Source organism: Myxine glutinosa, chromosome 1, assembly GCF_964187855.1.
Source record: "Myxine glutinosa chromosome 1, kmMyxGlut1.1, whole genome shotgun sequence".
NCBI classification, from domain to species: Eukaryota; Metazoa; Chordata; class Myxini; order Myxiniformes; family Myxinidae; genus Myxine; species Myxine glutinosa.
The window spans coordinates 17468002-17490441 of record NC_136261.1 but is presented as its reverse complement, the minus strand read 5'-3'; the positions used below and the strand labels follow the sequence as shown (position 1 = coordinate 17490441).

Sequence of the window (22440 nt, the reverse complement as noted above, 5' to 3'; positions counted from 1 at the left end):
TGTACCTATTCTAAACCGGGGTACACACCGGGATCATTCATCCCAGCAAGCTGGTACTCAATTTGCCGACCTCGGAAGGATGACAGGCTGAGTCAACCCCCCTGGTGTTAATTCAGCAATCGACCGGGATTCTAACCCAGGATCCTAGGATCCCAAGCCTGCACCCTAACTGCTAAGCCAACACCAAGCCAGGGATTGTGGGTTCCAATCCCATCTGGGTTGAATAATTTTTTTCCCCTCACTTTTTAAATGTCTTTTATATCGTTTTGAATAAAGTCTTGTACGATGAACAAATGCATTTTGTTCATATTTAAAATGTATCTTGGGAAAAACACCAGGGGCATTGAAAAGGCCCCTTTTATATTGTATGCACCATGTGGCAAACTATAGAAAAGAAGAGACATTCTTGGATAAGATGCAAGGGGCATAGAAAAGGCCCCTTTATATAAGGGTATGTTCCATGTGGCAAAGTATAGAAAAGAAGAGACATTCCACAACTTGTAGAAAATTCCGAACAAGAGTTGTGTTGTACCGTCCACCAAACAGTGATGACTCCATCTACATCTCGCTGTCTGATGATATGGACCAACTTCTATCTACTCATCCCAACTCTCTCTTCCTCATATGTGGTGATTTCAACTGTCATCATGCCAGTTGGCTGGGTGTGGGTACCTCTCTCACCAGCCATGGCTCCTCAGCAAAGGACTTCTGCGACTCACTGGGACTGACACAATCTGTCAATTTCCCGACCCGGATCTCAGTCAACGGAACATCTTCTCTTCTGGACTTGGTTATGACTAACTTCCCTGAAAATGTCTGCTGCTCTTCTTCTGCTCCGATCGGAACATCTGATCATGTCCTTGTTAAAGTGGACATCTCTCTGACCATCCTCAGGGAGCCTGCTCAGCGTCGACGAGTCTGGCATTTCACTCAGGCCAACTGGCACGGTCTTCAAGCAGCCATCAATCATCTGGACTGGTCTCCCATCTCTACCACCTCTGACATCAACTCATCCTGGGAATTCTTCCAAAGTAAATTGCTCTCTCTCATGCACAGATTTATCCCATCTCGTCTTCAGTTGTCATACCCTTCCTCCCGTCCATGGTACACGGAATCTTGTGGTGAGGCTGTTGCCCAGAAACAACTTGCCTTCGTCTCCTGGAAAGCAAATCCAACAGAAGGAAATCTCATTTCCTTCCACAAAGCCCGAAACAAGTGTGTGTCCACCCTCAGGAGAGCCAGGAAACAATATCTCTCCGTTCTCAAGACCGAACTCTCTTATCTGTCTCCCTCTTCCAAATCCTGGTGGCGTCTGGTCAAATCCGTTTCTGGTGTTTGTTCCCCCTCCATCCCCTCCCTTACCTCAAACGGCTACACAGCTGACTCCGCACGTGAAAAAGCTGAATGCCTCAACTCTGTGTTTGCCTCTAAATCTTGTGTCCCAAACCCATCCCTCTCTGTACCCACCATACCCAGTCGTACCCTGCTGCTCCTGGACTCCGTGTCCTTTCCTCCTGACAAGGTGGAAAAGTTTCTGTCAACCTTCGACTCTGATTCTGCAACTGGACCCGACGGCATCAGCCCACGGGTCCTAAAATCCTGCTCTGCTGCTCTATCTCACCCTCTCTCTGTTCTCTTCACCCTCTCTTTTGCTCAAGGTCAACTGCCATCTGCTTGGAAATCAGCCAACATCACCGCTTTGCACAAAAAAGGTGCAAAAACAGATCCTAGCAACTACAGACCAATCAGCCTTCTCCCAATTATCAGCAAAGTCATGGAATCCATCATTGCTTCTGATATGAAATCTTTCCTCTTCTCCAATGGCTTGATCTCTGATCATCAATTTGGTTTCAGACCAGGTCACTCTACTCTGGACATGCTGCTTCTGCTGTCTCAACAATGGATGGAGGTCCTCAATGCCAAACAGGAAATTAGAGCTGTCTCCCTCGACATATCACGTGCCTTCGACACGGTCTGGCACCCCGCTCTGCTCACCAAACTCTCCTCCTTTGGTATCCATGGAAATCTCCACGCATGGCTGGCGGACTTCCTCTCTAGTCGTCGTCAACGTGTGGCCCTGAATGGGTTTCTCTCATCTCCTCTTCCTGTTCAGGCTGGAGTTCCCCAAGGCAGTGTTCTGGGCCCCGTGCTTTTTCTGGTCTTCATCAATGATCTCTCTGACTCTCTCGAAAATCCTCTCTATCTCTTTGCTGATGACTCCACTCTCTGCCGCTCCATTCCTCTTCCCTCAGATCGGCAGTCTGCTGCCTCCTCACTCTCTGAAGACCTGGACAAAATCACAGACTGGTCAAACAAGTGGAACATGTCTTTCAATCCTGACAAATCTCACACTCTTACTATGTCTCTCCGAAAAGATCGACTGGACAACCCTCCCATCTACTTTCTCAACAATCCTCTCCAAGAAGTTCTGTCGCTCAAGATTTTGGGTCTCACTATCTGCCATGATCTTTCTTGGGAAAACCACATTTCAAAGCTGGCCTCCAAAGCCAGTCGCCGACTGGGCATCCTCCGTCGTGCGAAGTCCTTCCTCGGCACACCTGAGCTCCTCACCACATACAAGGCTTTCATCCGCAGCTCAATGGAATACTGTTCTCCCCTATGGGCCGGTGCTCCTGCCTCACACCTAGCTCGGCTTCACGCTGTTGAAACCAAAGCTTTCAGAATTATTGGAATCTCCCGCGATGAAGCTATCTCTGAGGGCCTTTCACTCACTCACCGCAGGCAGGTAGGTGGTCTTTCTGTCTTCTACCGACTCCTCTCCGGCCTTGCACCCCCAGCTCTCTCTGTGCTCTGTCCCCCAAATATTCCTACAGGTCGCACAAGATCTGCCAGCAACCCTCTGATGGTTAAACTGCCGAAATCTCGGCTCTCCGCTCACCTTCACTCTTTCATTCCTCTTTTCTCCCGCCTCTGGAACAAACTCCCTCACTCCCTTCAATCCCACTCCTCCCTCCAGGTCTTTAAAACAGCTGTTCACCACCATCTCTTATCTTCCCCCATCCAAAACCTTGATCTTTTCTACCCCCGCTAATTCACCCCAGATCCACCTTGTTTGAAATTCCAACTTCTTTCCTGGAAGTCCTGGCAGTGTCCATATGTTTTATACCTCTCCCACTGCCCCCTTCCCACGCCCCCCCCAAAGCCCTCGCCCTCTCTCAGATCTCTCGATGTCTCCATGTCTCTCGGTCCCTGCTCTCAAATGTTGTGTTTGTGTCCTTCCCCCTCTCTCCCCATCTTGTCTACCGCTCCCTATGTTATATGTTTTATGTGTCGGTTTGTCTTTCTGTGTGATTAATGTTCGCTCTTTCACGAGCCTCGATATTGTATACAAACAAACAAACAAACAAACAAACAAACAAACAAACAAAAAAAAAAAAAAAAAAGAGAAAAGAAGGGACATTCAAAAAAATCTGGTGTGCATGCTGGACTACGCTTGTGTTCTTACGAGGAACCAAGTAATGCTCTATAAAAGTTCATATAAAGGGGTGCCAATTTGATTTATACAGCTACATGAAGAAGTAAATGTATTTTCAATGCTGTTACCATCTCTGGGTTTCAAAAGGACCTCTTTGCAGTCCTTCATTTTTCTGCAAAAAATTAAAATGCCATACATAATATTAGTTTTCTATTCTATTGCAGAAGTAGGTGTACAAATACAATTCATCCATCATCTCTAATTATCATCAGTATTCATCATGTACATATCACATTTGTCCAATATGTCTGCAATGTCAACACATGCATTATTATTATTATTTGTATATAAGATCGAGGCTGGTGTAAGAATGAATGAATGAATGAATGATCGTTTTAAGGCCATTTTCCCCGCTAGAGCGGGGGTTAGTGTAAGAACTAACATTAATGACAAAAAACAACAACAAACGGACACATAAGACATATTAAAGGGAGCCGGAGACAAGATGGGGAAGCACACAAGTACAACATTTGAGAGCAGGGAGATATGTGGGAGGGAGGAGGCTTGGGGGGGAGGAGGCGTGGGAAGGGGTTGGGGGTGGGAGAGGTAAAAAAAACACATGGACACAGCTAGGACTTCCAGGAAAGAAGTCGGTATTTCAGAAAAGTGGATCTGGGTTGAATTAATGGAGGTAGAAAAAAATCAAGGTTTTGGATGGGGGAAGATAAGAGATTGTGGTGAACAGCTGTTTTAAAGATCTGGAGGGAGGAGTGGGATTGAAGAGAGTGAGGAAGTTTTCCAGAGGCAAGAGAAAAGAGTAATGAAGGAGTGAAGGTGAGCAGAAATTCTTGATTTTGGCAGTTTCACCAGAAGAGGGTTGTTGGCAGATCTTGTGTGACCTGTAGGAGTATTTGGGGGACAGAGCACAGACAGGGCTGAGGGGGGGGGGGGGGGGGCGATGTTTATGTAATATGCATTTATGGTCCAAAAGGGACTGGTAAAATCGACTGCATTGCACATGTGTACAATTCTTTTATCTTTCTTTTTTTTTAAATACAAGATCGAGGCTCGTGTAAGAGCCAACATTAAACACAAAAAACAAAAACGGACACATAAAACATATAATAAAGGGAGCGGGAGACGAGATGTGGAGAGAGAGGGAAGCACACAAGCAAAACGACAGTGCAGAACAGGGAAATCTAATGCAATTGTGGCCTATCATGTGTACACACATCGCGCTTGTCCAACGCTTGCCCCAAAGAATACATCACAGCCAACATGTCTGCAATTGGTTGGTACATATTACATACTGACTGTATTAAAAAATTTTTAGCAAATCAGATTTCACACACGTGCACATTATCTTGTGTGTTTTCCTTTTCAAGGTACACAGAAAACTTTATGTACTGATGGGTTTTAATCTATATACAGTATGTAGGGCGCCCCTTTATATTCACTTTACGTAAGTTCCTCCAAAGAACACAAGGGCAGTCAGCATGCACACAGCATGCACACGAGGTTCCTCCTAAGAACACAGGGGTAGTCAGCATGCACACAACATGCACACAAAGTTCCTCCTAAGAACACAAGGGCAGTCAGCATGCACACAGCATGCACACGAGGTTCCTCCTAAGAACACAAGGGCAGTCAGCATGCATACAGCATGCACACGAGGTTCCTCCTAAGAACACAAGGGTAGTCAGCATGCACACAAAGTTCCTCCTAAGAACACAAGGTTAGTCAGCATGCACACGAAGTTCCTCCGAAGAACACAAGGGGAGTCAGCATGCACACAAAGTTCCTCCTAAGAACACAAGGGTAGTCAGCATGCACACAGCATGCACACGAAGTTCCTCCTAAGAACACAAGGGTAGTCAGCATGCACACAGGAGATTTTTCGAATGTGCCTTCTTTTCTATTGTTTGGCTTTTTCTACAAGTGATGGAATGTCCCTTATTTTCTATACTTTGCCACATGGCACATACCATAAAAAGGGGGCTTTTATATGCCCCTGGCATTTTCCCCAAGAATTCACGTTGGTGTTCATCCATCCATCCGCCCAAAATGTGTTGACACTCATATCTCAAAGGCTATACACTCACTGAAACTTGGAATATACATCAGCCAATACGTTTAATTAATGGCTTTCGAAACAAATTCAAAATCTGCGCTCATTAAAAGGATCTATAGGGGTGGGGGGCTGTTTTAACCCCTCAAAATAGGTTATTTGCTCTCTTCAAAATTAGACACATGAATTTGATGAAAATGGCCCACATAGTGCAGCGGCATAGCAAACCAATTGTGCATTTTGTGATGGAAGCACCAAATTTGGCAGAATGATAGAATATTATATGGAGAACATTTTCAGTTATGGAACCACTTTGTAATTCACCCCAATGTGGCCGCCATATTGGATTTCAAAATGGCGGCTTAAAAATCTTTAATTACAAATATTTCTGGTTCTATACCAGCTACAGCCTTGATTTTAGTGTCTGGATGTACAAACTTGAGGTCAAGGAATTGAATGGTTCTACTTAGAAGTTGATTTACTGACGCCATATTGGATTCCAAGATGGCGGCTTCCGAAAATCTGCTGACCGATATCTCTGGTTCTATGCCAGCTAGATACTTGATTCTGGTGTCTAGATGTACATTTCTGAGGTCAATGAATTGAATGGTTGTATTGAAATATGTTTTAATGCACATAAGCAACTGATAATCCCATATTACGTACATTGTATACACACGTTCAGCAAGAGAACTAGCGAGCGTATTGCATCAAGCCATGCCAAGTGTCACAGTTCCAACTCAATGTGAGCAGTCACCATCACAGGCACACAGTGCTGTGCATTTCAGAGCCGCTTTCTTGCACTTGCATCTCCCACTGCAACCGTTTTCGCACCCACAACAGATGAGTTCATAGCAGGATTTGGCAGCTTCTGGTAGTGTTGTCCACAGAGGATCGAACTGTCCGTCATTGTCCACCCACCCCCAGTCGCATGGTGATGGGAGATAGCAGTGTGGGACAAGAGACTGTCCCCAACAATGTCCACCCTGGTAAGTTGCTCTCTTCACGTGTTGTACTAGGGCGGCCTGTGTTGGAGGTATTGCTTCAATGGATCGAGATTTCTTTGCAAAGAGTTTCTTTCTTGCCAGATTCACCTCAGAACATGTGCATGTGCGGTCGTACAGAAGCACTACGTATCTCTCCAGGGTTGCCAGTGTATCGTCAGAGATCTCACTTGGTGCAGATGCCAGGTCCAGGAATGCATTGGTCACTTCTGGAAAAGTTTCCCATACTGCCCATGCTGTTTTCTTGCCACGACCTGCAAAGCTCGAGACGGTATCACACCCTGTGATTGCATGGAAGATTGGCAGTGCCTTGGCTTTGTCTGGTCCCAGGGTAGCAGACAGCTCGTGTGCTGCTATGTAGCGGAAGTTCTTTCCGGTTCCAAGCGCTAACCAGAGTTCGTCCACTACCTCATTAAGCTCCTGGGCCATCCACACAGCGAGAACCACCACATCTGTGTCCACGGTGCGGATGAGTACTCTGCGGTGTCCAGATTTCATAGCAGCTGCTGCGTGGAGCATCATGCGCGTGTCTGCTTCCTCGTGATTGCACGGGGCCAAAGCGGCTGTGTCTGCACATGGTGGTACAGCAATGACCTGTTGGTGTAAGCATGAACAATACCGTGATGTAAATTAAATGTGAATTCCTTTGGTGTAGGTGGTCACGAATAAAACTTTCACTAACACACACTAACATACATCATGCACATTACCTGTTCACCGTCAGTAGCAATCAGCTGTTTGTCTGGCACATCGATGGACTCCGTGACCTGCTTAGACAGAAAGCTGAAGAGTTCCTCCTTGTTCTCGTCGACACGGAGGAAACTGTGCCAGTTGCCTGGTAGGAGGGCAGAGCCAGTGACACGTCTGCGTATTCCCTTGCCTCTGTTGGTCCTTGCAGTTGCCTTCAGGCTGCCTGACTTTGCATAGCGGTCCCACACTAGATCGAGACGAGATCGATGTTGAAGCTGTGACATAATGTATGGAACGAATACTTTTGTGGCATAGTCAAGAAATGTTTTGGTCTGGCCTGGGCTCAGCATTTGAACTATTACAGCTCCATCGAGGATCACAGAAGATACTTGTGGTGGGTCCGACTTTGTTTCGACAAGCTGTTCTAAGGGCTGCAACAAGTCAGCTTTGGAACCAAAGCGGAGCTGTCCATTTTGCGAGAGTGCTGGCGGATGTGCGCTGTTCTCATGTTTGAAGAACTGCTCGAGACCCCCATCTCTGGTTTGGCATGCGATGTATAGTCTGGAGAAGAGCTCTGAATCACACTTTGCAGAGGCTACTTGTTGTTTGCTCTTCTGGGCAGCTTTGACCTTGATGGATGAAAACAACGGGAGTTTGTTGCGTTTGATGACATCATTGAGTGGCTTGGATCTGTCTGCCAGACGTTCCTTCTCAAATGAATGGAACTGATCTCTCCCAATCTGTACAGCTGTATGCACAGTATCTACAACAGCTGGGCCCAAGATCTCCAGTGTGCCCAGGACCAGCAAATCTGTGCTTTCTTCTTCAAAGGGGCTGCCCATCTCTTCGATGACTGTTGTCAGTGCACGGACATCTTGGACGAACTTCTTCTGCACACTGTCGGTTTGCTCATGGTGGTGGGTGTGCTCTCCCCTTTGGCGCAGTTGCTGTGAGGTCTCAAATTCTGTGATGACCCGAGCAACTTCGGGGCCAGCCACCATCCACCGTCGAAGGGCACTTGGATTTTCAGTTAGGCCCACTGCCCCGCCATCGCCTTTGACCGTGGCATTGTTTTGTTCATGAGCCTGGTCTAGGGAGATGGCGGAGAAAGCATGCCTAGTCTTCTTGGATGTGAAGTGCCCCGCATGGAACTTGGCAGCAACATCTGGGTGTTTCTCTGCAATGCCAACCATGTCCCTGATGTGGACTGGTAACCAGCGAGCATAGTGGATATGGTCCAATGCAGCGAACCATGTAGCTAGCTCTGGTAGGGTGTCCATGTACAGCGTGAAGTTGGACTCTCTCAGTGAACGTATGTAGAGGAGTATACAGAGCTCCAGGTTAAGTACAGTGGCCCAGTACTGAAACTGTGGACATGCCGCTGCTCTCTGGTCACACCATGCCTCGAACTCCAATGGTTCCTCATCTCTTGCAGTTGCTCTTTCGTTGTATATGTCATATGCACGATGCTGCAGTATGTGTAGGGCAGCAACAGTTACTTGGTGGGCGCGTCTTGTACGGCTGACGTGAGCTGCACGCAAGAAGGAGTCTGCTGTGCCAGCTGTTGCTATCTCTGCCTGAACCAATGCCTGTGTCCAACCGCTGTCTTGCAGCCAGTCTCCTGCTGTCTTCAAAGCTGCCATCTCTGTGTGTAGACCACCCAGCATGACCACAAAGAGATCTTCACCATGTGTGTCTGGCCAGTTCCATTGCACCTGCTTGGCGATCGCATAAAGTGGTTGGTCCAGTGTGACGACGGGTATCTGTCCAGGGTTTAGCTCATTGATCGCTGCTTTCACGACATCCATGGCATGGCGGATCATTGGCACTGAGTGGGCTTGGTCATGGAAGAGGGGAAGCAAGGCAGTGGGTGTGACTGTGATACTAGTATCCTTGGCCGATTGGTTCTCTGCGTGATGTGCAGCCCAAGAAATGTTTCCTGGATTCTGTGTGTCACCACTGTCACATGCATCCTTCACAGTCTGGAGCCACCTCTTCTCTTTATCCAGTTCAGCTTGTGCAGGATTCCTCTGCAGCGACGCCTGGGTTCCAGCTGGTACAGGGTGGCTTTTGGCAAGTGAACTAACTGGTTGTACATCTGTGTAATACCGTGGAAGGTCCTCCACAGTCTTGACATTTGAGACACCCCCGATGATGACAATACCTCGGTCTGTGCCTTGATTGTCATAGTCTGGATGTTGTATCAATGAAATACCAGTTCCGTGGAAGGAGTCGTGTGCTGTCGTGGAACTGGGATTGTGGTCTATATTATCCACAGCTGATGTGGTGAACACTCCACCGCGGAGCTTTGGGGGACAGACCACCTTCTCCGCCCGAAAGCGCTGACAGACCCCGTTCCCCAGCTCTGCAGAGATCCGTAGCACTCTATCATAGGCAATGCTGATCCCTAGTCCAGATAATGTGTCAACCAGTTCCCTCTTTCTCGTATGGGCTTGAAGCATCAAGCCAAGATATATTGGCAAAGGAGTCTCTTGACTAATGCTGTGTCGTACGTCTGTGCCTGCACCTCTCCTCTCATGCTTCACACTGTTGTATTTGAGAAGTTGAGCTATTGTCACAGACGCCGATGCCGATGACTGACATGCCTGATCTTTGATGCCTGCGCCCTCTAAAATCATGGAGACCATTGTCAGCAGCAGTTGTGGCACAGACTCTTCTTGACATTTGTTTGAGAAGGACCCATTGAAATGCTGAGATGACTGGAACATATCCTTCCTTATAATCCCTGCAGCTCGTGCCAGGTGCACAACATCACTGTCAATATCATGTTGACATGCCTTGGCTAATGCACTGCCAATGTCTTCCTGAAACACCAGCAGGACATCTCTTCCCTGCCTGTGCTCCTGCAGATCCGGGAAGTGTGCCAGGATACGCTCCTTGAGTCTGGTTGTATGGACTCGTGTTTCCAGCACAACTCCGAACTGTTCCATTCTCATTGTGTAGAGCTTGGTGAGGTCTGCCATCTTGAATACAGGAGCAGTGTCTTCTTCTTTAGCAGTTTCCTCTATGTACGTTACCAGTTCAGCAAGGACTATTGCTGAAATGACATGACATCTACCGTGCTCTGGCTTTGCTCAGCAAGCTTTTTTGCTGCCCTCACGCGGTTGTATAGGGATGTCAAACATTTCTTATGGTACTTGGCCTCTCTTGCGACCATGTCCCCAGCACTCAGTTGGGCTAACAAAGTGGTATCCTGAAGAAACTCTGCAGCCTTGCGAACGTGTTTATCTAGTTCCAATGTCGCTGCTTGATGAAACTCCAAACCAAGCTCTTGCTGGCAGAAGAAGCACAAATTGTCGCATATGCTATCAACACAAGCTGCCTGAGACCTAGTAAGCTTGTACTTATCTGTGATTGTACTGGGGATAGGGCTTCCCTCTGAATGACTTCTCTTCTGTACCCGCTGTAGCTTGGTAGTGTTATATTTCACCCTGCATGACTTGTGCCACTTGGCTTGGTGGGCAGCTAGAGTGGCAGCTATCCCTTGGCCTTCATCCAGTCGTTGCAAGTCCACGTCTTGTGGCAGCTTGCCTAGTTTATTGAATGCTGATAGATTGTCTTCAAGTGTCTTGTATCCAGCACCTGCATCAGTTCTTTTCGTGACAGCAGGACACTGTAGGGACTCTCCTATATCAACTTGACACAGAACACAGAGTTCCCAGTCCAGTGGCGTCTTTGGCGTTGAAGTTACATGCTTGGTAACATGAACTAACTTGAACTGCTTCGACATGATTGAAACCTGGATGGAGCAAACAAACAAAAAAGTCGTTTAATTAGGGGTTAATCAACGGACCAGCATGTTTTATCTACAGGACAATACACGACCCCCCCTGAAATTTGACACCAAATGACCTCTTTTAGGGGTATTTTTGGCCGAAATTTTCAAATTTTTCACTCCCCAGACCCCTAGATGTTCCCTTGAGCTCAGAATCGCCGCTGTAATGTGTCTACTGATGTTAGAAAAGATATAGGGTGAATGGGGCAATAATTGTGCCTGTAGGATTTGTTTCCACCACCCCCCCTAAGGGTTACAGATTTTTAAAGCCGCCATTTTGAAATCCAATATGGCGGCGACCTTGGGTGAATTTCAAAGTGGTTCCATATCTGAAAATGTTCTAAATATAACATTCTATCATTGTGCCAAATTTGGTGCTTCCATCACAAAATGCACAATTCTTCTTAAATTTTTGCTATGCCGCTGCACTAACAACCTTCTTCAGCCATGATTTACCAATGTTTGGTCACGGCATTAAAAATCAAGGTCTAAGGTGGTCTGTGCGGGGGTTTGACCCCAAGAATACATCATAGGTATTCTTGGAAAAAGTGTCAGGGGCTGAGAAAAGGCCCCTTTATATGGTATGTACCATGTGGCAAACTTTCGAAAAGAAGGGACATTCTGGGGTAAAATGCTCGGGGCATAGAAAAGGCCCCGTTATATGGTACACTACATGACCAAAAGTATGTGGACACCCGAACATCGAACATCTCATTCCAAAATCATGGGCATTAATATGGAGTTAGTTCCCCCTTTGCTGCTATAACAGCCTCCACTCTTCTGGGAAGGCTTTCCACTAGATGTTGGAACATTGCTGCAGGGATTTGCTTCCATTCAGCCACAAGAGCATTAGTGAGGACGGGCACTGATGTTTGGGCGATTGGGCCTGGCCCGCAGTCTGCATTCCAATTCATCCCAAAGGTGTTCGATGGGGTTGAGGTCAGGGCTCTGTGCAGGCCAGTCAAGTTCTTCCACACCGATCTCGACAAACTATTTCTGTATGGACCTCGCTTTGTGCACGGGGGCATTGCCATGCTGAAACAGGAAAGGGCCTTCCCCAAATTGTTGCCACAAAGTTGGAAGCACACAATCATCTCGAATGTTATTGTATGCTGTTGCGTTTTGACATGGTGATAAAGAAGCAGACACCAGAAGCAGAAAAGAATGGTAAGAATGGAAGGCGTCCAAGTGTCTAAGTCGAGGGTTCTATAGGTTTTCCACCACCACGACAGTTCTGAAGAGTGCAGACCAGAGAGTACCAGGAGCTAGCTGAGGCCTGCAGAGGGATTATCCTGTAATGCACAAGAACATACCACATTGTTGGTGTATATTTAACAAGTCTTTATCAATTTTTATGCAGCAATACGAAATGCAAACATGTTTAATGAGTGAAATTTCATTAATAATTTATTTGATCTCATCGGGGGGGGGGGGGGCAGTTTTAAGGTGTTCTTTACACCTGGAATTCAACACAAACACTTGGTATGGTAGGTAAACATCTTTATTAGAACAAAAATGCAATTTTGGCAAAGATATACGTGATTATAATGAAGGGTGATGGGGCAAAAACTGGAAAAATGCGATGCTGAGGTCAATGACCTCTCAAGGTCACCAGAGGTCAGAAACAAATTGCCTCCACGTCTGAAATAAATCCTTGGGGAATGTCGATTATATGCTGAAACTTTCATGCTTTAGTCATAAAATGCACAATTGGTTTGCCTATCTGCCCCACTATAAATAAATAAATGTATTTTAATCTTTACAGTGCATTCAGAAAGTATTCAGACCCCTTCACTTTTTTCACATTTTGTTATGTTGCAGCCTTATGCTGAAATCGTTTAAATTCATTTTTTCCCTCATCAATCGACACTCAATACCCCATAATGACAAAGAGAAAACAGGATTTTAGAAAGTTTTGCAGATTTATTAAAAAGAAAAACCTGAAATATCACATTGACATAAGTATTCATACCCTTTGCTATGACACTGGAAATTTTGCTCAGGTGCCTCCCATTTCTCTTGATCATATTTGAGATGTTTCTACACCTTGGTTGGAGTCCACCTGTGGTAAATTCAATTGATTGGACATGATTTGGAAAGACACACACCTGTCTATATAAGGTCTCACAGCTGACAATGCATATCAGAGCAAAAACCAAGCCATGAGGTCGAAGGAACTGCCTGCAGAGCTCAGAGACAGGAATGTGTCGAGGCACAGATCTGGGGAAGCCTACAAAAAAATATCTGCTGCATTGAAGGTTCCCAAGAGCACAGTGGCCTCCATAATTCTTAAATGGAAGAAGTTTGGAGCAACCAGGACTCTTCCTGGAGCTGGCCGCCTGGCCAAACTGAGTAATCGGGGGAGAAGGGCCTTGGTAAGAGAGGTGACCAAGAACCCGATGGTCACTCTGGCTGAGCTCCAGAGATCCTGTGTGGAGATGGGAGAAACTTCCAGAAGGACAGCCATCACCAACACTCCACCGATCTGGGCTTTATGGCAGAGTGGCCAGACGGAAGCCTTTCCTCAGTGAAAGACATGAAAGCCCACTTGGAGTTTGCAAAAAAAGCACCTAAAGGACTCTCAGACTGTGAGAAACAAGATTCTGTGGTCTAATGAAACCAAGATTGAACTGTTTGGCTTCCGTCTGGCCACTCTGCCATAAAGCCCAGATCGGTGGAGTGTTGCAGTGATGGTTGTCCTTCTGGAAGTTTCTCCCATCTCCACACAGGATCTCTGGACCAAGGTCTTTCTTACTCGGTTGCTCTGTTTAGTTGGGTGGCCAGCTCTAGAAAGAGTCTGAGTAGTTCCATATTCTTTCTATTTCCTAATGATGGAGCTCACTGTGCTCTTGGGAACTTCCAACACTAGAAATTGTTTTATAACCTTCCTCAGATCTACATCTTCCCACAATTCTATCTCGGAGTTCTACAGACAGTTCCTTGGTCTTTCTGGTGGAGTTTCTGCTCTGGCATGCCCTGTCAACTGCGGGATCTTGTATAAAAAGGTGAGTTTCTTCCTAAATCATGTCCAATTAATCGAATTGGCCACAGGTGGACTCAAATCAAGTTGTGGAGATGTCTCAAGGATGATCAAAGGAAATTGGATGCACCTGAGCTCAATTTGGAGTGCCATAGCAAAGGGTCTGAATACTTATTGACTCAAAACATTTCAGCTTTTCATTTGCAATTATTTTTCATTTTCACCAATTTTCAATTTCATGCCGATCTATGGCCCAACATCGGTGTGCTATCTGGATATTTTCCACACTTTTTATTTGCTTTTTGTTTATGCATGGAATATTTATTTGCGTTTTAACTTTACACCAATTTGCTGTATTTTTTTCAGTTTCCTTTGTGAAGATTGAACAACTTGATTGGGATGCCGTGGACAATGCAGGTAATAGTTGCTTTCCTTTTATTTTTATCCTTGTTATGGTTCACACTTGCTCATCTAATTAATAAAAGTGATTGCGTGTCCGTGTGTGTGACACTAATCACGCCCAAACTAATGGGGCAATTGCCACCACACTTGACACATACACCAAATGGGACCTCCTGTTGAACATCCCCGACTTGTCTTTTATGACCATTAAAAATGGTGATATCGCCAAACTAAATTTAAAATAGTTTTGTGGCTGTGGCCTCAACGTCACCCGTTTCCATCCCATCCCCTCCCAATAATGGAGCAGCAGGGGCCTGAAAATGGCTACATTTTTCAAGGTACCCAAACCAGTAGCATTGCATTTTCAAATGTGGTTCCGACTGATGCCCTGCACGTACTTTAGGAGAAAATGCTTGATGACAATGCGGGAGGTGATGGCATTTTGAGGAAATTCTTCTTTCTACCCCCCTTCCCCATCCCTCAGCAATTTACAGTGCCGATAGAAAGTCTACATCCCCTTTCAAAATGTTCACCTTTTGTTGCCTTATAGCCTGGAATTAAAATACATCAAATCAGCCTTTTTCCACCTTTATTTACACATCGTAACGTAACAACTTTCAAGTGAAAAACAATTCTAAAAATTTCAGAAAATTAATAAAAAAAAAAAAAAATAGAATATCCTGGTTGGATTAACCTTAAGATTAACCTAAACAAACCTTTAGAGTTTGGGATGACTTCCTTCTCAAAGTGATGTATCCACAAAAGGTCTTCCTGAGCACCAATTTCTGCCTATTCTCTTTGCAGCCAACTGTACAAATTACTTTCGTTTCCTTCCAGTTGCACTTCTGACAATGAATATGCTTCCAAATGATGCTGTGACAGGATTTGAACAGGGGAACTTTGTTGCGAAACGGTCACAAGGAAGGCTCGATGATGTTTGGATGGATTACACATTGGAAGCAATAAAAAAACAAATCGTTGAGGGGGACTGGAGGCATCATTGGTTTGACCAAGCCTAATGCAGTTTTATGTAACAATGAATAAATAAATGTTACGAATCCGGGCTGAATGCAAATATAACTAGAACGGCACTCAGTGGAGAGCAAATACCTCCGCCAGGCTGAACAGTTTACGTTTTGTATCCAACTGATAGGCCGGATCTGGATTCGGACCTGAACCCAATTCGAATCGGCTTGTTCTTGTCACCTAACCAACTCATCCCCCAAGTTTTGTCATAACTTGCACACAACTTTTTGAAATATTGTGCTATATATTGTTTTTGGCCCGATCACCCAATGGGCAATAATCACATTTAAAATTCCAGGAGCCGCTTGCAGATCTTCACCGAAATCCATTCCTTTTGTCCGTGTCACATACCCAGCCAATACACCAACTTTTGTCCAAATCCGTCCACAATTTTTTGAGATATCTTATTGGCAGACAGACAAACAGACAGACAGGGGTGAAAACAACCTCCATCCATCTTTGGCGGAAGAGGTAATGACACACGTTAGATGGGTCATACATAGATCCATTTAAACTTTCTGCAGAGTCATCAACAAGGCCAGTGAAGTTTGTAACTGGAGTAGTTGCATCACTAATGGCAGAGGAAAGCATGTGTAATTCTTTGACCAAGGGAACCATTATGGCCACAGCATTCATTACTGAACGCTTTCTTAACCCTTTGAGTACGGATGACATCCAGTGCCGCAACCCGCGAAAAACTTTTGTGTACAGATGACGTAACTACACGTCATCGACGATACCTATAAATAGATCGTCAGTATGTGGTTGCATTCCCGTACCAAAATGCCAAATTAATCCCATACCGGGGGTATTTTTATCAAAACAAAAATCCCGTACTCAAAGGGTTAAACATAAGGACGAAAAACTTCCCAAGGAGAGTCTCTAAGATGCCATCACAAGATCAAAAATCAAGACCAAGTCTATTATCTTTGGACATGAAATCATACAGATATTTTTGACCTCCGACCACAGTGACACCCCCGGTTGTACCCCATGCTTAGAATAGGTACACCGTATCCTTGCGTGTCGTAAGAGGCGACCAAAAGGGTTGGCGTCAGGAAGGGCATCCGGCCATAAAAAAAACATTGCCTCAAAAAGGGAACCATGACGATTACAATTGCAAATAGGCAGGGTACAGCCCGAAGTACGCTGTGGGACCTCACTCCCTCTCGTCAAAAATCAAGGTGGGGACCCCGATCAAAGCAAGGGTGGAAATCACTCCATTTATGACGACGAAACCTCTGATGACCCACGTGGAGATCGGTTTCTGAGGTTTGGGACATGGAATGTAGAAACAATTACAGGGAGATCAGGAGAAGTGGTGGAAGGATTGGTCAGAAGAAGAGTGGACATATGTTGTGTGCAGGAGACGAGATGGAAGGGAAGTGGTGTGAGAATGGTGAAGGGTAGGCCGGGACAGAAATACACGTTTGTGTGGCAAGGGTGCCCGGAAGGCGTGCATGGTGTTGGTGTCCTGTTTTCTGAGGAGTTTGTAGACAGTGTGGTGAGTGTGACGAGAGTGAGTGAAAGGTTGATGATGGTGAAAATGATGATTGGAAAGCTCTTGGTGAACGTCATATTGGGATATGCTCCGCAGGTTGGTCGGAGCGATGAAGAGAAGGACAAGTTCTGGTGTGCGATAGAGAAGCTGATGGAAAACGTGAAAGATGAGGAAGTTGTTGTGGTAGGAGGAGACCTAAATGGACATGTGCGAAAGAGTATGGATGGTTGTGAGGGAGTTCATGGGTGTTACGGATATGGTGTGAGAAATGGAGAAGGTGAAAGGATTTTGGAGTTTGCTGATGGAGCTGGTTTGTTGATTTGTAATACTCAGTTCCAGAAAGAGGATAATGAGCTTGTTACATACACGTCAGGTGGGTCGACAACAACTGTTGACTACCTGATGGTGTGTATGCGAGATAGGGGGCACTTCTGGGTCACAAAGGTGATCCCTGGGGAGGAGGCTGTTTCACAGCACCACTTGGTTGTCTGTGACATAAGGGTGAAAGGTGCGAAGAGAGCTCGGCGGGTGAAGTACCAACTGAGAATGAAGGTGTGGAGGTTGAAAGAGGTGACAGTGAGGGAGGCATTAAAAGAGAGGCTGAGTATGATAGAGGATGATGTGGTTGAGCTTGAAAGTGTTTGGATGTCAATGAAAGATAGTCTGTTGGGAGCCGTTGGTGAGGTATGTGGATGGACGAAAGGACGACATAGGAACTCGGAAACATGGTGGTGGGATGATGAAGTTGGAAAGAGGATTGATGAGAAGAGGAAGAAGTTCAAGGAGTGGCAGAAGGTGAAAGGTACTGGTGCAAAAAAGGCAGAGCATAAAAGTTACATGACCTTTTGTTGTAAGTTATAAGGCATGAGAGTTCTAAGGCAGCCAAGAAGGCTGCAAAGAAAGAGGTAGCAAAGGCACAGGAGGCATGTCGGAAAATGTTTGGAGAACGCTTGGATTCGGAAGAGGGTCCGAGAGCGGTATTCAGGATTGCAAAGCAGATAGCGAAAGAGAGGTGTGATGTGATGGGGGTGAGTTGCTTGAAGGATGAAGTGGGACAAATCGTTGTGGACCCAGATAGAATTAAAGGAAGATGGAAAAGATATATTGAAATGCTGTTGAATGCAGAGAATGAATAGCACGGCAACATCGAGAGCAACCCAGTTTTAGGACCGGCAGAGAAGATAACTGAGAAGGAAGTTGATATGTTGTGGGAGATATGTTGAAGGCAGCGGGAAGTTGGGGTGTGAAGAGAATGACAGAGATCTGTAATCTGGTGGTGAAAGAAGGCCGCATTCCAGTGGATTGGGAACTGGGTACCCTCGTCCCTCTATACAAGGGGAAAGGTGACCCTCTGGACTGTGGCTCGTATCGAGCGATACAGTTATAAAGAGAGGAGGACAAGGAAGAAAGTGAAGAACGACAAAATGCAGTTTGGATTTATGCCAGGAAGAGGAACGACAGATGCGCTTTTTATTGTAAGGCAGTTGCAGGAGAAGTACATGGAGAAGAGGAAGAAGTTGTTTCTTGGGTTTGTTGATCTGGAGAAAGCATTCAATAGGGTTCCACGCAAAATAGTGACATGGGCATTGAGGAAGTTAGGAGTGGAGGAATGGTTGATCAGAGTAGTGATGGCAATGTACGAGAGAACGCGCACAGCTGTAAGGACGAAGAACGGGAACAGGGGTGAGTTTGAGGTGAAGGTGGGAGTGCATCAGGGGTCGGTACTAAGTCCACTACTATTTGTAGCTGTGATGGAGGTGCTGGCTCAGAACGTAAAGGAGGGTTTACCGTGGGAGTTGTTGTATGCAGATGATCTGGTGTTGGTTGCGGAAAGTATGGATGGACTGAAGGAGAAGATTAACAAGTGGAATGAATGTATGGAGACAAAAGGTCTGAAGGTGAATATCGGAAAAACGAAGGTGATGGCAAGTGGTAAAGCATGTGGTAAGGTGGAAAGAACTGGGAAGTGGCCGTGTGCTGTGTGCAGGATGTGTGCTGAGTGGGTTCATCAAAAATGTAGTGGCCGGAGAGGGTCATTAACCAGTGTGGCAGCTACATTCAAGTGTAAGGTGTGCACAGAGGGAGCTGCAGATGGAGGAAATGTTGAGTTGGATCTTGGAGACGGCGTGAAGCTGGAAGGTGTGAAAACATTTTGCTACCTGCATTTTGAGACATGCTGAATGGAGAAGGTGGATCAGACTCAGCAACGGTTGCTGGAGTGAGATGTGCATGGAAGAAGTTTTGGGAACTGAGTGACGTGCTAACGAGGAGGGAGTGTCGTTGAAGCTGAAGGGAAAGGTGTACGCTGCATGTGTGAGAAGTGTTATGATTTATGGGAGTGAGACATGGGTAATGAACGTCGAGCAGCAACGAAGGCTGGAAAGGGTGGAAATGCGAATGGTTCGGTGGATGTGTGGAGTATCGTTGAGAGAGAGGAAGACAAATGATGAATTGTGAAAGATGATGGGAATAGAGCCTGTGATGGATGCTGTGAAGAGAAACAGATTGATATGGTTTGGTCATGTGTTGAGGAAGGAAGAAAGTGACTGGTTGAGAAGAGTGATGGAAATGAATGTAGAAGGAAGTAGAGGACGGGGAAGACCGAGAAAGTCTTGGCTAAAGGTGGTGGAAGAAGAAATGCGGGCAAGGGGGTTAACAAGGGGAGATGTAGAAAATAGGGCAAAATGGAGAAGATTGTCATGGGGACCACAAGGCTAACCCCCACTTGAGCAGGGAAAATGGCCTTTAAAATGCCTGCTGTTGTTGTTGTTGTACCACAGTGACCCTGGTGAAGATAGGTTTCAGAGACATGGCTGATTGTTTTATTGGCCATATCATGCACAACTGCAGAGTCACACCAGTTGATGATGTCAAGCAGAAACGCATCATCTTTAACAAGTTCATGGACAACAGTATTTAAGGGCCAGGCCTGTGCAAAGAGTGGGCCGTCCTGCAATAAATGCAAAATCAGTCAAATTCTTGACAGGGCGTGATGGGAAATGCACACAAATGACCCATCATGCCATCTTTTTTTTTTTTTTTTTCGTATACAAGATCGAGGCTCGTGAAAGAGGGAACATTAATCACACAGAAAGACGAACCGACACATAAAACAAATAACATCGGGAGCGGTAGACAAGATGGGGAGAGAGGGGAAGGACACAAACACAACATTTGAGAGCAGGGACCGAGAGACATGGAGACATCGACAGATCTGTGGGAGGGAAAGGGCTTTGGGGGGGGGCATGGGAAGGGGGCGTGGGAGAGGTCTAAAACATATGGACACGGCCAGGACTTCCAGGAAAGAAGTTGGAATTTCAAACAAGGTGGATCTGGGGTGAATTAGTGGGGGTAGAAAAGATCAAGGTTTTGGATGGGGGAAGATAAGAGATGGTGGTGAACAGCTGTTTTAAAGACCTGGAGGGAGGAGTGGGATTGAAGGGAGTGTGGGAGTTTGTTCCAGAGGCGGGAGAAAAGAGGAATGAAAGAGTGAAGGTGAGCAGAGAGCTGAGATTTCGGCAGTTTAACCATCAGAGGGTTGCTGGCAGATCTTGTGCGACCTGTAGGAATATTTGGGGGACAGAGCACAGAGAGAGCTGGGGGAGCAAGGCCGGAGAGGAGTCGGTAGAAGACAGAAAGACCACCTACCTGCCTGCGGTGAGTGAGTGAAAGGCCCTCAGAGATAGCTTCATCGCGGGAGATTCCAATGATTCTGAAAGCTTTGGTTTCAACAGCGTGAAGCCGAGCTAGGTGTGAGGCAGGAGCACCAGCCCATAGGGGAGAACAGTATTCCATTGAGCTGCGGATGAAAGCCTTGTATGTGGTGAGGAGCTCAGGTGTGCCTAGGAAGGACTTCGCACGACGGAGGATGCCCAGTCGGCGAGTGGCTTTGGAGGCCAGCTTGGAAATGTGGTTTTCCCAAGAAAGATCATGGCAGATAGTGAGACCCAAAAGCTTGAGCGACAGAACTTCTTGGAGACGATTGTTGAGAAAGTAGATGGGAGGGTTGTCCAGTCGATCTTTTCGGAGAGACATAGTAAGAGTGTGAGATTTGTCAGGATTGAAAGACATGTTCCACTTGTTTGACCAGTCTGTGATTTTGTCCAGGTCTTCAGAGAGTGAGGAGGCTGCAGACTGCCAATCTGAGGGAAGAGGAATGGAGCGGCAGAGAGTGGAGTCATCAGCAAAGAGATAGAGAGGATTTTCCAGAGAGTCGGAGAGATCATTGATAAAGACCAGAAAAAGCACAGGGCCCAGCACACTGCCTTGGGGAACTCCAGCCTGAACAGGAAGGGGAGATGAGAGAAATCCATTCAGGGCCACACGTTGACTACAACCAGAGAGGAAGTCCGCAAGCCATGCATGGAGATTTCCATGGATACCATAGGAGGAGAGTTTGGTGAGCAGAGCTGGGTGCCAGACCGTATCGAAGGCACGTGATATGTCAAGGGAGACAGCTCTGATTTCCTGTTTGGCATTGAGGACCTCCGTCCATTGTTGAGACAGCAGAAGAGACAGCATCTTTGCACTCAACTTTGAGCAGCAAAACTCTTGTTGCCAGTCTACTGCTCGTCAGGGTGTGATAATATCGGCTCTTTCTGTGAGCGTTGGAAAACACTGCCGATAGGCTTAATTTGCGGAATGCCAATCGGTTTCAGCCTTGTGAGTTTCTTGGTTCCCAGAACTACTTCTCCAAAGAGGTTGAGATGTCTGCCATGAAGTTTGTGGGAGCTATGTATGGAAAGGCAGGCTGCACCTCACTGAATAACCTGTGTTGCGAAAAGGCAGGCAAGGAAATATTCGAGGGATGAGGCTTCCTCCAACTGAAGATGCCTTCCATCTTCACCTTCTCTGCTCTTTTTATCAGCTAATTGAATGGAGGCAAGCAAATGTACCCATGCCAAATTTGCCAGCTTCAACAGGACTCTGATGGTGATATGATAAGCTAATGGTGCTGGTCTCCAGCCACAAATGATGAGCCAGTAATAAGCTGAACCAGAGCTGCTGAATGACCTATAATGTGACTGCCAACCTGATGCATGTGCAGTGAAATGCTCCTGCTCAGACAATGAGCAGCCATGGACTTCAGCCTGTGTATGTGAAGCTCTGGAAGATGGAGAAGAAGGCATGTTCTGTGCAAATCACCGAACCGCTTCCACATTAGACTGTGACACATCTGACTCTGAACCAGAATAATCAATTTGCAGAACAATCCCTGCTTTCTGTTGATGCTGCTTTCTGTTGATGAACAATTTGCCACCTTTCTGTGGCTGCTCATTGTTGAAATACGGCAAAAGAACATCAACACTGTCAAATTACATCCAAAGAATGGTCTTGTTCAGCAAGGGAAATAACCACATCTTGAGAACATTAATAATTTTGAGATTTTTATTTATGTGGTCAGACAATGCTGGCAATGCTTAAAATTATGTTGCAGTTCTTTCAAAGACCACACTGATTTATGGAAATATTTTATAATTAATTTATTTGCTATTATGATTATGCCATGACAGACATAATTGGAACTGTTGTTTAGA

The 22440-nt window shown here is 46.0% G+C and overlaps 2 protein-coding genes across 2 annotated transcripts in view; one reads left to right on the top strand and one right to left on the bottom strand.

Moving 5' to 3' along the window:
* The window catches only part of LOC144893754 (uncharacterized), a 44192-nt gene that overhangs the window by 18108 nt on the left and 3644 nt on the right, over positions 1–22440 (top strand). The window contains exon 3 of the mRNA XM_078785148.1: positions 14341–14391. The gene's annotated coding sequence lies outside the window, so the exon portion shown is untranslated. The remainder of the gene's footprint in view (positions 1–14340; positions 14392–22440) is intronic.
* Positions 6121–8199, bottom strand: LOC144889700 (uncharacterized). The gene is made up of 2 exons (XM_078770883.1): positions 7219–8199; positions 6121–7102 (listed from the first exon to the last, which is right to left on the bottom strand). Exons 1-2 carry the CDS (start codon positions 8197–8199, stop codon positions 6245–6247), a joined length of 1839 nt encoding a protein of 612 aa, XP_078627009.1. The 3' UTR covers positions 6121–6244.